At 41.7% G+C, this 12,875-nt stretch overlaps 2 protein-coding genes and 1 non-coding gene across 3 annotated transcripts; 2 read left to right on the plus strand and 1 right to left on the minus strand.

The window, feature by feature from the left end:
- Window positions 1–1,918: 1,918 nt before the first annotated feature.
- PCYB_122510 (calcium-dependent protein kinase) lies at window positions 1,919–3,613 on the plus strand (the record flags this gene model as incomplete). Its single annotated transcript, XM_004223583.1, has 1 exon — window positions 1,919–3,613. One exon carries the CDS (start codon window positions 1,919–1,921, stop codon window positions 3,611–3,613), a length of 1,695 nt encoding a protein of 564 aa, XP_004223631.1.
- A 539-nt stretch (window positions 3,614–4,152) lies between these two features.
- On the minus strand, window positions 4,153–6,683 carry PCYB_122520 (hypothetical protein; the record flags this gene model as incomplete). Its single annotated transcript, XM_004223584.1, has 4 exons — window positions 4,153–5,216; window positions 5,382–5,523; window positions 5,649–5,954; window positions 6,333–6,683. The coding sequence occupies 4 exons, from the start codon at window positions 6,681–6,683 to the stop codon at window positions 4,153–4,155; spliced, it is 1,863 nt and encodes a 620-aa protein (XP_004223632.1).
- Window positions 6,684–8,261: 1,578 nt separating this feature from the next.
- Window positions 8,262–8,343, plus strand: PCYB_122525. Its single transcript has one exon. It is a non-coding gene; the product is annotated as a tRNA-Ser (tRNA).
- Window positions 8,344–12,875: the final 4,532 nt, after the last annotated feature.

Consider the following 12,875-nt stretch of genomic DNA (forward strand, 5'->3'; position numbering starts at 1 on the left):
CAAAATCAACTGCTTTCAAGTCGCATCTGCTGGAAGCTTCTTTGTGTCAGAATTGTTCTGCGCCTACTTCCATATGCCCATGTTGCATATATAAAAATGCACCCACATATGTGGGCACGGGCACACGCGCCTAACCTGTGCATAGTCAATCCCAACCGGTTCGTGCTTTCTTACAGCCGAGTAGTTGTGACACCCGCGCGCAGCTGCAAGCGGACCTGCTAGATGCAATAGCTTTTCCGCTCCCGAAGGAGTTGCTGCGTTTGTTGGTCATTCTTGAAAAGCTAGGAGTGGTTATACGTACATATACATATACATATGTATATATATATAGATAGATAGATTTTTTTTTTTTTTTTTACAAGTGTTGCATTACTTCTGTCGAAAAAGTATCGCATGTTTTGTCAAAAATTTACGTGTACATCTTCAAATGGCACATACAATTTTGCAGTTCTTTTTTTTCAGTTACATATGAATACCTTCATCTCTTTCCGTTTTTTTTTTTTTTTTTTTTTTTTTTGCCGCTAATCTGTTAGGACTATGCTCCATGGATGCATAGCGTACTGATTCTACGATCGATATGTATGGATGTAAATTTTTTTTTTTTTTTTTTTAAGTTTTAGTAAGATGTTCTAAAGACATTAAAAAGGTAGTACCCCATTTGTTTATCTTTTCTTTTTTGTGTACTCCTATGAACGTATAGAGTACAGCAGGGAAGAATAAAAGATGACCGAATCGATCCCCTGGTTGACAAAATGATTATTCAATCGCTGTATCGATTCTTCACTGTCATCGAACGTTATGGTTAAATAGCGTTCCCTTTTTTGGCTACCTGATATTTTATCTTTCTCTCCTCGCTACACACGTTTATTTTGTGTAGTTATACATATGCATGCATCTTCGTTCGCATGCTCGTGTTTGCTTTTCCGCTTCGTTGCTCTTTGTGGCGGCTAGGTATACGGGCGTGTTTCCAGGGCGGTGCGTTCCCGTCGGCCTCACCCCTGCGTCGTAATTACTTCGCCCTTAGCGATTCGTCGTTCTGCGCGTTTGCCTAGCTGTGTTTGTTTCGTTGTGTTTGCCTAGCTGTGTTTGTTTCGTTGTGTTTGTCTAGCTGTGTTTGTCTAGCTGTGTTTGTCTAGCTGTGTTTGTTTACCTGTGTTTGTCTAGCTGTGCTTGTTTTGTTGCTTTTTTTCGCTTCGTTTTTTCGCCTCGTTTGTTTCTGTTAGTTCTACCCCCGTGGTGCACGGCGTGTCCGCATCCTCCACGCGGGTCTTTCCAAAGCACACTTCCTACTCAGAATACCACCCTTTACTCCATTTTGATTTGCTTCACGTGCACATAATCATGTGCCTTCGTTTCCGAGCCATAGAGCACGCTCAGCAAAGCAAAAGTCGTGCATCCATATCCGTATAGGACTGCCAATCTGCATGTGTATCAGTGTTTGCTTGATTCCCTTACACGCGTCTGCCCCAAGTGATAACATTTTTTAGTTTAAGGGGGCGGTCCATTTACTTCTATGCAGTGGCGCATGTCGGGAAGGGTTCCTCATCCCCACCGCAGTCCAGCGTCAGCGTATTTTTTTTTTGATTAGCATTTTGAGGGGTTTCTTCCCATCCGTGTCTATCACCCCCAGGGAGGAGGTCACTTCGAATTTAATGTATATAGTCCTCCCCGCCCAAAGTGGCAACTTTCGAATCGATTGTATATAGTCCTCCTCCTCCCCCCCAAGAGAGGCAACTTCCAAACGGTGTGTGCACAGGTCGGAAGCAACACGGTAAATCTGTCGGTCTAACGAGCCCACCACGTAATCTGCCCCAGCCGCTTAGCCGCTTAACCGAATATCCGACTAGCCAACTAGCCACCCAACCGCTTATCCGCTTAACCGCTTATCAGCTTAACCGCTTATCCGCTCACCTCGGAGATGAAGGAGAAGAAGAAGGCGGAAGAGGTCACCTCGTGCCGAAAGGAGGCGCGGCAAAAAAGGAGCGAGAAGGTGGAGGAGGACATGAAGGGTGCCACGAAAAGCACACTGGCCGACAGCGACGAGGATTACTCCATCATTACGCTGTGCACAAAATGTCTGTCGAAAAAAACGGAGGAAAATAAAAATAAAATCATCCTTCACAGTAAAGCGTTCAAGGATAACAAAGGAAAAGGAAGATGCAGCGTTAGTAGCAGTACGGACCCCTTGTCTCACCACCTTAACCTTTCCCCCTATTTTGATAGATCACAAATTGTACAAGAAGTGATCCTAATGGATAATCACGAACTGACAGATGTATACGAGTTGGATAGATACAAACTGGGGAAAGGATCCTATGGAAATGTAGTAAAAGCAGTTAATAAAAAAACAGGACAACAAAGAGCAATAAAAATTATAGAAAAAAAAAAAATACACAATGTTGAGAGATTGAAGAGAGAAATTTTAATAATGAAGCAAATGGATCATCCAAATATAATCAAGCTGTACGAAGTGTATGAAGATACAGACAAGCTGTATCTAGTCCTAGAGCTCTGTAATGGGGGAGAACTCTTCGATAAAATTGTCAAGCATGGTAGCTTCTCAGAGTATGAGGCGTACAAAATTATGAGGCAAGTTTTCTCCGCCCTGTACTATTGTCACAGCAAAAATATCATGCATAGAGATTTAAAACCAGAAAATATTCTCTATGTTGACAATTCGGAAGATTCTCAGATTCAAATTATCGATTGGGGATTTGCTAGCAAGTGTTTGAATAATCATAATTTGAAATCAGTTGTTGGGACTCCTTACTACATCGCTCCTGAGATTCTAAAAGGGAAATACGATAAAAGGTGTGACATCTGGAGTAGTGGAGTAATCATGTATATTTTACTCTGTGGGTATCCACCCTTTAATGGAAAAAATAATGATGAAATTTTGAAGAAGGTTAAAAAAGGAGACTTCGTTTTTGACTCAAATTACTGGTCTCGTGTGAGTGATGACGCAAAGGATCTCATTTGTGAGTGTCTCAATTATAATTACAAAGACAGGATAGATGTAGAGGGGGTTCTAAATCACAGATGGTTCAAGAAATTTAAAACAAATAATATTGTTATCAATAAAACTCTTAACAGAGTCCTCATAGAAAAATTTAAAGAATTTCACAAATTGTGTAAAATAAAAAAGCTAGCTGTTACTTGTGTGGCTTATCAACTAAACGAAAAGGATATTGGGAAACTAAAAAAAACGTTTGAAGCCTTTGATCATAATGGAGACGGCGTGTTGACAATATCGGAAATATTTCAGTGTTTGAAACTGAATGATAATGAGTTAGACACGGAACTATATTTTCTTCTAAAGCAATTAGACACAGATGGAAATGGACTCATCGACTACACGGAGTTTTTAGCCGCCTGTCTGGATCACTCCATTTTTCAGCAGGACGTCATTTGCAGGAACGCTTTTAACGTCTTCGACTTGGACGGAGACGGAGTGATCACCAAGGAGGAGCTTTTCAACATCCTCTCCTTCAGCGCCGTCCAGGTCTCCTTCAGCAAGGAAATCATTGAGAATCTCATCAAGGAGGTAGACGCGAACAACGACGGGTTCATCGACTACGACGAGTTTTACAAGATGATGACTGGGGCGAAGTAGGCAATGCGGGCGAGTCGAGTTGGCCTAATTTGTTGCAACTAAATCGATAACATTATGATGGTTAATAATGCTGTGATAATATGATGGCAAGGCGTGCCGAGAAGGAGGCCCCTCCGCCATCTAAACACTCCTAGTGCAGACCCCATCACTTCAGCACTCCGACATCTAAACACTCCTAGTGCAGATCCGATCACTTCAGCACTCCGACATCTCCACACCCCTAGTGCAGACCCCTTCACTTCAGCACTTCGACATCTCCACACCCCTAGTGCAGACTCCTTCACTTCTGCGCACCCCTTGGGACATCCCTTTCTGTGTTCATTCGTCTCCCACTTTGTTTCATTTTGTTTCATTTTGTGTTATTTTGTTTTACTTCTTTTTACTTCTTTTTACTTCTTTTTATTTTTTTGCTTCCCCTCAACCTCGAACAGTTTTTCCCTTTCTGACCATACAATTTAATTAACTCTTTTTTTTTTTTTTTACGCTCCTGCCGTAAAATTCAGCTGACTCTTTTTTTTTTTACGCCCCTTCCACAAAGTTCATCCAGCTCTTTCTTTACGCGCCTCCACTTCCGTCGCCACCTCCCCTCGACGTGCATCCATCTGCATGTCCAAAATGATCATATTTTTTTCCATCCGGTCGTAAGCATTTCGCTTGATTTCTGCCCATTGCAAATCCGACAAGACATTTCTGCTTTGCGGTTTGTACTTCCGCTTGACAATGTTGAAATCTTTCTTCAGATCATTTAGCTTTATTTTTACATAGTTGTATTTATTTTCTGTGAGGAGTTTATCTTCATAGGGACACATTTTCACAGGGATTGAATACACATCCACATCATTTACGATTTGATAATTGGCTCTTCCTTCCAGACCTTCATTGAAATATATTTTTTCTCTCATCGGAATTATGTTCATATCATCGACGTAAGAATACAGAGGGTACTCCTGTTCCGTGTGTTCACCGACTTTCATCGGCTTTAACACTTCGATTTCACCAAAGACCCAACTCAGTCGTCTCAAGGTGGTGCATGCAAAGTGGAAATAATCAGATGGTTGCTTCATAGTGATGTAATGGAGTAGTCTCTCCTCTAGTATCCTTGACCTATGTGTAATGTAGCATACTCTTGCGTTGGCCTCTGACAATTTCGTTTCCTTAATCATGTATGCTATCAAATTGGTGATCTCCTTCTGTTGTTCTTCACTGTATTTATAGCATTGCTCATAAAACTTGATTTTTGTTTGACATAGGATGATTAGCTTGTGGAGGTAGTCGAAGATATCTCCTATTTCTACTACCTCTTTTATCGTTTTTATTTTTTCTTTATATGCATTTTCGAGTTTGTAAAATCTTTCGTTCATTTTGTTAATGTCTTCTTTCAGATGATTATGGCTCACCACTAACTTTTGATATCTTTCATTTGTGTTAAAATTGACTAGCGTTATTTTTTCTGGTTCTGTGTGAGCCTCTTCGTACGTCGCCATGATTTCCTTCAGTCTCTTCTCCAGGACATCTCTTTCCTCCCGGAGCTGGACGACCAGTTTGGATTTCTTCTCCGATTCTGCGGTTGCGCTTCTTACTTTGTCTTTCAGCTGTTCGATTTCTGCGAGTGTGGGAGGGGCGCATGTGCGGGAGGGGTAGTATCTACGCCGACGCATGGGTGGCTCCATTTTGAGCTACCCGTCTGCTTCTACGCATAGACACGCGTATGTACATCCCTCCGCGTAGTCTCTCTCTGAGGATGATCGCCCACTCGGGTCATACTTACCCTCCATTTTTATCTCCATTTCGCTGTGAATGAATTCAATTTCGGTAATTTTTTTTTGCAGTAGTTCGTCCGCGCTTTTTATATTCACGTCTGCTGCTATTTGCAAGCGCTTGTTCTTCATCCTGATATTTTCTATGTCGGCCTGTGGGGGAAGGGGTTCTCTGTAGGTGTTCCCTGCGCGTGTAAGTGGAGAGGTAAGTCCCTCCATTATGCTATCACACTGTGGGGGGGGGGAGACTCTCCCAATTACGCCTCCCTTCATATTACCTTCAGGTTGTTTATCCTCTCTCGTAGACCAGATATTTCGATGTCTTTATTCTTCAGCTCTATTTCACTAAGCTGCTTCATATTGTCTATGCTGAGTTTCATCTCCTCATTTTCTTCGCTTATAAATTTGGCGTTGTTGTTGATTGCAGAAAAGTTCGCATTCCTCAGAGACCTCGTCCATTTTTTTATCACTCCCTTATCCGTGGAGTAAAACGTGTACGAGTGGCCAGCTCCGAATGGTGCCACTTTGATGTGAATGATGTCTTGGTTTTCCCCCAGCTGTAGGTCCTTCGTTTCTTCAATTATCTGTGAGGAGAAAGTTGGGGTTTCTATTACTTTGCAAAGTAGGTGGGAAAAAAGGGTACGCGGTGGGGTTTCCCCACTGTAGAGGTTTCCCCATTGATGAGGTTTCCCCATTGATGAGGTTTCCCCACTGTAGAGGTTTCCCCACTGATGAGGCTTCCCCACTGATGAGGCTTCCCCACTGATGAGGCTTCCCCATTGATGAGGCTTCCCCACTTCCCATGCTACCGCTTTCCAACTGGCGCGTGATTCTTCAGAGGTGAAGAAAAGACCCACCAGCCCCCCTCAAGCAGCGAAAAAAAAAAAAGCGAGTCAGCCAACTGGTGAAAAAAACACTCCTCACATGATCTCAAAAGTGGAGCAAAAAAAAAAAAACATTACCTTATTTTTTACGGCAATGTAATAATCAACCACCTGCACTTCGATCCCTTCTAACAGGAAAATAATAGACGGTCGGTAATCCCCCCTCACTCTGTACACATAAAAAAAATTGGACTTAACGAAGCAAAAGCATTTTACCCACTTATAATCATCAGCATACTTGTTCAACAGAACGGTCGAAGCGTTGTCCTTATTTGTTCCCGCGTCATCCGCATGGAGGTACATAAGGGGCGAGGAAAACTCCTTTCCGTTTTGCCTCCTCTTGGACATGTACACGTGTAGCTCCCCTGAGATGCTGTTTTTCACCGCATTGCTGTTTCCGAAGTGTATTAGCGAGCTGATGTCGAACATTTTGGGGACGGGTCAGGCAAGTAAAGTGGACAGCTGAAAGTGCTGCGCTCGCTCGGCCAGCTGATTGCCAGTTTATTTCGCGAAGCGCCCAACTAAGTGTATTTTTGCCTCACAACGGGGCGCATCACTTACGTTACGTTATGTTGTGCTGTGTTGTGTTGTGCTGCACTGTGCTATGCTATGCTGTTTTTTTTTTTTTTTTTTTTTTTCCCGTTCCCCCTTTTTACCCCAACAGCGAAGAAACTTGACGTGCCTGTCCCCTCAGATGAACAACCTTGGCCCCATTCATCCGTATGTATGTACATGTTCACGCGTGGAGTAAAACTCCGTATGCCCATATATTTTTCCCCTCTCCTGCGTGCACACAAATGGAAAGACGGACATGCGCGTATACCACCCTGAAGGAATGTCTCTCTCCGCGTGAAATGACGACAAGTGAGCAAGCACCGGTAGGCACAGTTCCATTTTTGGCCTTTTCCCGAAATGCATATTAAAGGGAGTATACTTGGGCCCACGCGAATAGTTGCGCAAATTTGTGCAGGTGCAACCAAAAAGACATACGATCGTGCATACGAACGTAAATACGTATGCAATGCATGACCTGTCCATTCACCCCACGCACTGGTGTCGAGCGAACCATTTCCTCCCTGTTGAACAAGGAAAAAAGTAATGTATGAAAAAGGGGCTATGCGCTTACAGTACATGTGTGCATCCCTTTGCGGATAAACGCGCAGCGTAATTTATGAAAACTTTGAACAGATCCCCTTTCTACATTTTCCCCCCCATACAACATGTACAATTTGCGAAAAGGAAGAAAAGAAAACGAACCCCAGAGATATGTGACCTCAAAATGACTTCGCACAACCGAAAGTGTTTCCAATAACTCCATGCCAATTTGGTCAGTTACATTTATTCACAAAAGGTTTCTTAAAATGGAAAATAAATTCACCCCCCTTGGTGTAATTTTCCGTTCAGTTTTCGTCATTTTTACCTGACCAGTTCACGCAAAATTGAAGTCTTTTCACGTTTTTTTTTTTTTTTTTTTACATAAAGGTTGATATAACCATGTTGATTTCAATGCGGCCTTTTGGTAAGAACCTTTTTACATTTTTCCTGGGCGTTATATGGGAAAGGAGGTGGTTATAGGGAAAGTAGGCCTTCTCAAATGAATATATATTTTATCTTTTAAATTGTTGCAAATTGAGGAAAAAAGAAAAAAAAGGGAAACATTTTTATAAAAAGAACAAAATGTACTTGAAATTTTCTCATGCACGATATACGTACATTGGGAAAATGTTTCATGCGTTTTTTTGCTTTCCTTTTTGCGGAGAAAGTGACAATAAATTTCCCTCAAGAGAATCAACGAAATGTTAAAAAATTTAAAAGAAAATATGAGCGGCGTGCTTACTTCCTGGCAGTAACATTTGGTGCATTTTTAAAACCTTTAAAATACATTCCCCGATGTACATACACGGAGAGGGATATGCGCGGCTTCGCACGGTCACGCATAAAAGGTCAACCATAAGGATGCTTAATTTAATTTGATATGATGTAAGTGCATATAACTGTATTATTTGAGACAGTTTGTCCGAGTGGTTAAGGAGGTTGACTCGAAATCAACTGGGCTCTGCCCGCACAGGTTCAAATCCTGTAGCTGTCGTTTTTTTGGCGCCCTGGAAAACGCAGAACACGAGAATGAAAATAAAAATTTATACATATAAATTAGTGAGCGCTGATATTTAAGGTGCCCCGGAATCATGTACCCATTTGCGATTGCAAATATTATTCGAAAAATAATAGAAATTAATGAAAAACGGATGGAAAGTATTTTCTTTTCAGCCAAGTAGGGCGCAGATAACCGTTGATTTTCGCGTCAAAGGGGAGAGCCAAAAATTTTCATATTTACACTTGACCGCCCGTTTTGCCCTTAAATTATTACCCCTTAAATGTTAAGCAAACCCTTACAATGGTTACGCTATCGAAATAGGCACGATTCAGTCTTATTTTTAAAATTGATAGATGCTCAATTTGGGGAGGATTCCCCACCAGGAAAAAGTTCCTCACCTCATCTTTATCTCATTACCCATTTTTGCATTCCTTTTTTATTGCTTTCCACTTTAAGTAACTTTTTTTCCCCATTTTTGCAAATTTTTTTTTTTTTCAACTCTGTTAGCTACATGTAAAGGTTGAACGGAAAAATTGAATAAAGCTTTTACAGCATGGCTTGAAAAAAAAAAAAAAAAGGAATGCCAACAATAGCAATTGTTACATCCTACACATTTGGTGAGTTTCCTCATGCGGCTTTGTAGAACTACTTGTATATGTGTAAGTGCATACGGTTGGCGTTTCATGCGTAGGATGGCGTATGCATATATAAGGGTGCCTCCCACGCGAACATGGGTAAACTTAATTGTCCCCACTGCTAAGGGGGATTCCCATTTTTTGTGCCGATCTTCACTTAACAAATTGATCATCGCGCGAGAAGTTTAAAGAAAGGGGGGATAATATAATCGCCCACGTGTGAGTATGTTGATAAATATATAAGCACATGTGTGAACATATCGGTGTACGTACATCCACATGCACCCCTGCGGTCTAATGTGCATATAAGCTATAAAAAGGTAATGCCTGGTGCACAAAAGAAAAAAAAAAAAAAGATTGCTTTATGTACAAAGCTGAGAATTTTATGTTAGTGGGGTTACCCTACGTATGAATACATTTTTCGCTGTAGAAAAAGATTGCCACTTTTTTTAAGGTTTTTTTTTTTTTCTCTCTCACGTATTTTTGCATATATCGATGTAGGCAATGCGTATGTACCTGCAACCCAGCGGAACATGTAAGTACATATTCTCGTGTAAATGGAGTGTCCCTGTAAGAGGGCTGCAGACATGCCTCGTATTGCTTGCGCGAGTTTTTTTTCTTTTCTTCAAATCTGCGCATGGGCATATGCATGTGCACATTTGTGAGCAGCCCCAAAGCGCAACAGCCACTCTGAGGGAAATTTGCAAGTCACGTATTTTCGCTCGTCCCCGTTCTACTTCACTCAGATTATTCTTTTTTTTATTTTAACGTTATATATGTATATGTGTATATATGTATATGTGTATATATGTATATGTGTATATATGTATATGTGTATATGTATATATGTGTGTTATATGTATACATGGTTATGCTTTAATTTTTTCCCCTTCACTTTCTCTCCCTTCCCATTTATCCGTCCACAAACGTGTGTACAATCGTTACGTTATTTTTTTACCTTTGCGCTACGATATACCCACGTTTATAACCCCCCACAAACCACCTTTTTTTTTTTTTTTTTCTTCTGATTTATATACTCACAAAGTGGTGAATCGAAGGAAGGCGTGAAGGACATGCCGTTTTCCCCTTCCAAAGCGTTGAAAAGCCTTTTTTTTTTCTTTTTTTTATTTCAATTTGGTACCATTTTGCAGCAAATGCAAATGTGTAGATAGGCGTTTCCTTCATTTTCCACTTTTTTTTTTTTTTGCATGAATTTGTGTATTTTTTTTTTAGCTCTACATTTGGGGCAGCATGTTTTTATGCCACGTTACGCTATCTGTGGTTGTTTCGTGTCGTTCCCTTTTGAGCTTCACCTTTTATGCATCAGCTACGCAAAAAATAAGTGAATGCAAATACAATTAGGCCTTAACATAGACGCAGGGATATGTTTAAGCTGATCTGCGAAACGGGGAGGGGGGCAGGTCATCACACGAGAAAAGGTCCCCGTGTGCACGTCTGCAAAAAGGCGGGATTCTCCACCTGTGCGCAGTTAAGGATGTGTGTTGGGTTGTCAGATGATACAGCACGTTTTAGGACATATAAAAATGCATTTTAAAAAAAAACAAAACAAACTCGCAGAAAAATAAAGCAATAAAAAAAAAAAAAAAAAAAAAGACGAAGTTTTGTTTCAATTTTTTTATGCTTCCTCATTTTTATGTCATAGGAACATTTTCCGTAAGCCTCCGTGGCCTTTCTTAATGTTCATCTCGAAGCATTATATTTCCACGCCACATTTTAAGTTTTTTTTTATTTTTTTTTATTTTTCGAGTTTTTTTCCACAATTTGTGTGAGCATTTGCTTTTCATGTGTTCGAATTTTTGCTCTTCCCTCTACGAAGTTTTGCTTTTCGCCCGCCCTGCATTTCCCCTTCTCCATTAGGCCTGACTTCTTCAATTAGCGAGCGTGACCAAAGAACTGCCTGTCAATTCGTTTGCAATTCTTTGCCATAGCGATTGCGCTAATTTTTATATAAAGACAGAGGGGGGGAAGTGCGCGAGCTGTGAGATATTTTACGTTGAATGGGCTAACCGCTGTGCCACCTACTGCCTTCACATGTGTGTATGGATAGGAGGCTGGCACGATTGAATGGGAGCACAAGCGTGCGTATGTATGCACGTATGTATGTACGCGTCTGTGTGTATAGACAGGTACGTACACGCCCCCCTCTCTCTCCGCCATTCATTCGCGCGCGTGTCCCCTTTCTCATCCGCGTGGTAGTGCGGCGAATTGGGATGAGAGCGCTGTACACATACACGCATATCCCCCTGCGTAGTATGACTTCGTGCGTCCGTTTAGCTTTGCTTCATTTTGCACCTGCCAATCGCAACACGTTTTAAGTTCTGTTGGAGATTAAAAACTGAGTTTTTGTTCATACACTTCGGCTAGATGAAAAGGCCTCCTTTTACTTTTTTTTTCCCCCTTTTTGTGTGTACGTACATGCATTCATGTAGCCATGCACGTGCGTGGGATTACCCTCTATCTGCGCATACCCCAGTATAGGCGCTTTTCGCACCTTTCTGACTTCCCCCCTTTTGCGTGAACAATTACCTGTGTTGGTTTGTGAATTCCGATCCAGTTTGCAGTTATACGTACACACGGTGTTGCCTCGCAGTTTGCATTCCATTGCCAGCTTCGTTATGCTGTGTTTGCTCCTCTTCCCCACCACCACCACCATTTGGTGTTAATTAAAAATTCATAGCCGCGTGGAACAGCACCCCCAACGTGGAAAAACATTTCCTACGTGTGTGCATGTACCTTTGCAGTCACATCTACCCAACTGCGCGCGGCGTATGCGTTCGCGAAATGAGTATCGGGCACTAGGGACCGTCCAAATGGTGCGAAAGGGCAACCGCACTTCCTTTTTAAATTCGTAACATTTTATCTAGTCACTGCGTACTTGCGTGCATGTGTGTATGTATATGCGTATGTACTGGCGCGTATGTACTTATCTCTGCGCACATACTTACCTATGCGTACGTACTTACCTATGCGCACGTACTTACCTATGCGCATGTAACTATCTCTGTGCATGCCCAGGGGGATGCGAAATTCAGGACGGTTACACACAGCCCCATTTTGCTTGCACCACATGGGTGAAGGACGTGTACATATCCTTCACTCACCTCGCATTTGCCAAATGTGGTTGTTTTAAGGTATATAATATATAGCGTTTTTTTTTTTTTTTTTTCTTCCCCCTCCGCTTCATTAAGACAAGAAATAGTGCCCCCCCCATTTGTTACGCCTTTTTAAATAATCCCATTTGTGAAAATAGCAAGTGGGCATTTTTAACCTGAAGAAGGAGGCTAAGCTGGGTCATCCTAAAGGGTTTTTTTTTATATACTGCCGAGCCTGGTTCTATAAGGTTTACTTTTCCCCCGCCCCTTTTGCCACCAAATTTGCAGTATCAAGTACTATATATGGTTCGTTCTATAAGAACGCACATGTATACACATATGAGTCTGTGTATACATCAGCATAAGTTCTGTTTGCTTTTTTTTTTTTTTTTTTCTTTTTTCCGCCATCTTCTTTTTTTTTTTTTTGTCACGTTCATTTTCCTTGTGTACACAAAAAGGGGTGGGAGAACATCCCTAGCAGCTGCATGCAAAAGAGGGACACGTGCACATGTACATGTGGCTACACAATTTGCGAATAGGTATTTTGTGGGCCAGCGGAAAGGGCAAACATAAAATGGGAATATGAATCTTTTTTTTTTTTTTTTTTTGGAGGGGGGGGGCCAACCGCGAGTGTGAATGAAGGCACACGCATGGCACACGCGCAATTCTCGAGGGAAAACGTAAAAGCTTACGCTAACGTAACGTTACGTGCACAAGCGCGGGGGACGATAAAAATGTGAAGCCATACGATGACCCTCGCGTGGACCCATCAGCCAAA

Source organism: Plasmodium cynomolgi, chromosome 12, assembly GCF_000321355.1.
Source record: "Plasmodium cynomolgi strain B DNA, chromosome 12, whole genome shotgun sequence".
Taxonomy (NCBI): Eukaryota; Apicomplexa; class Aconoidasida; order Haemosporida; family Plasmodiidae; genus Plasmodium; species Plasmodium cynomolgi.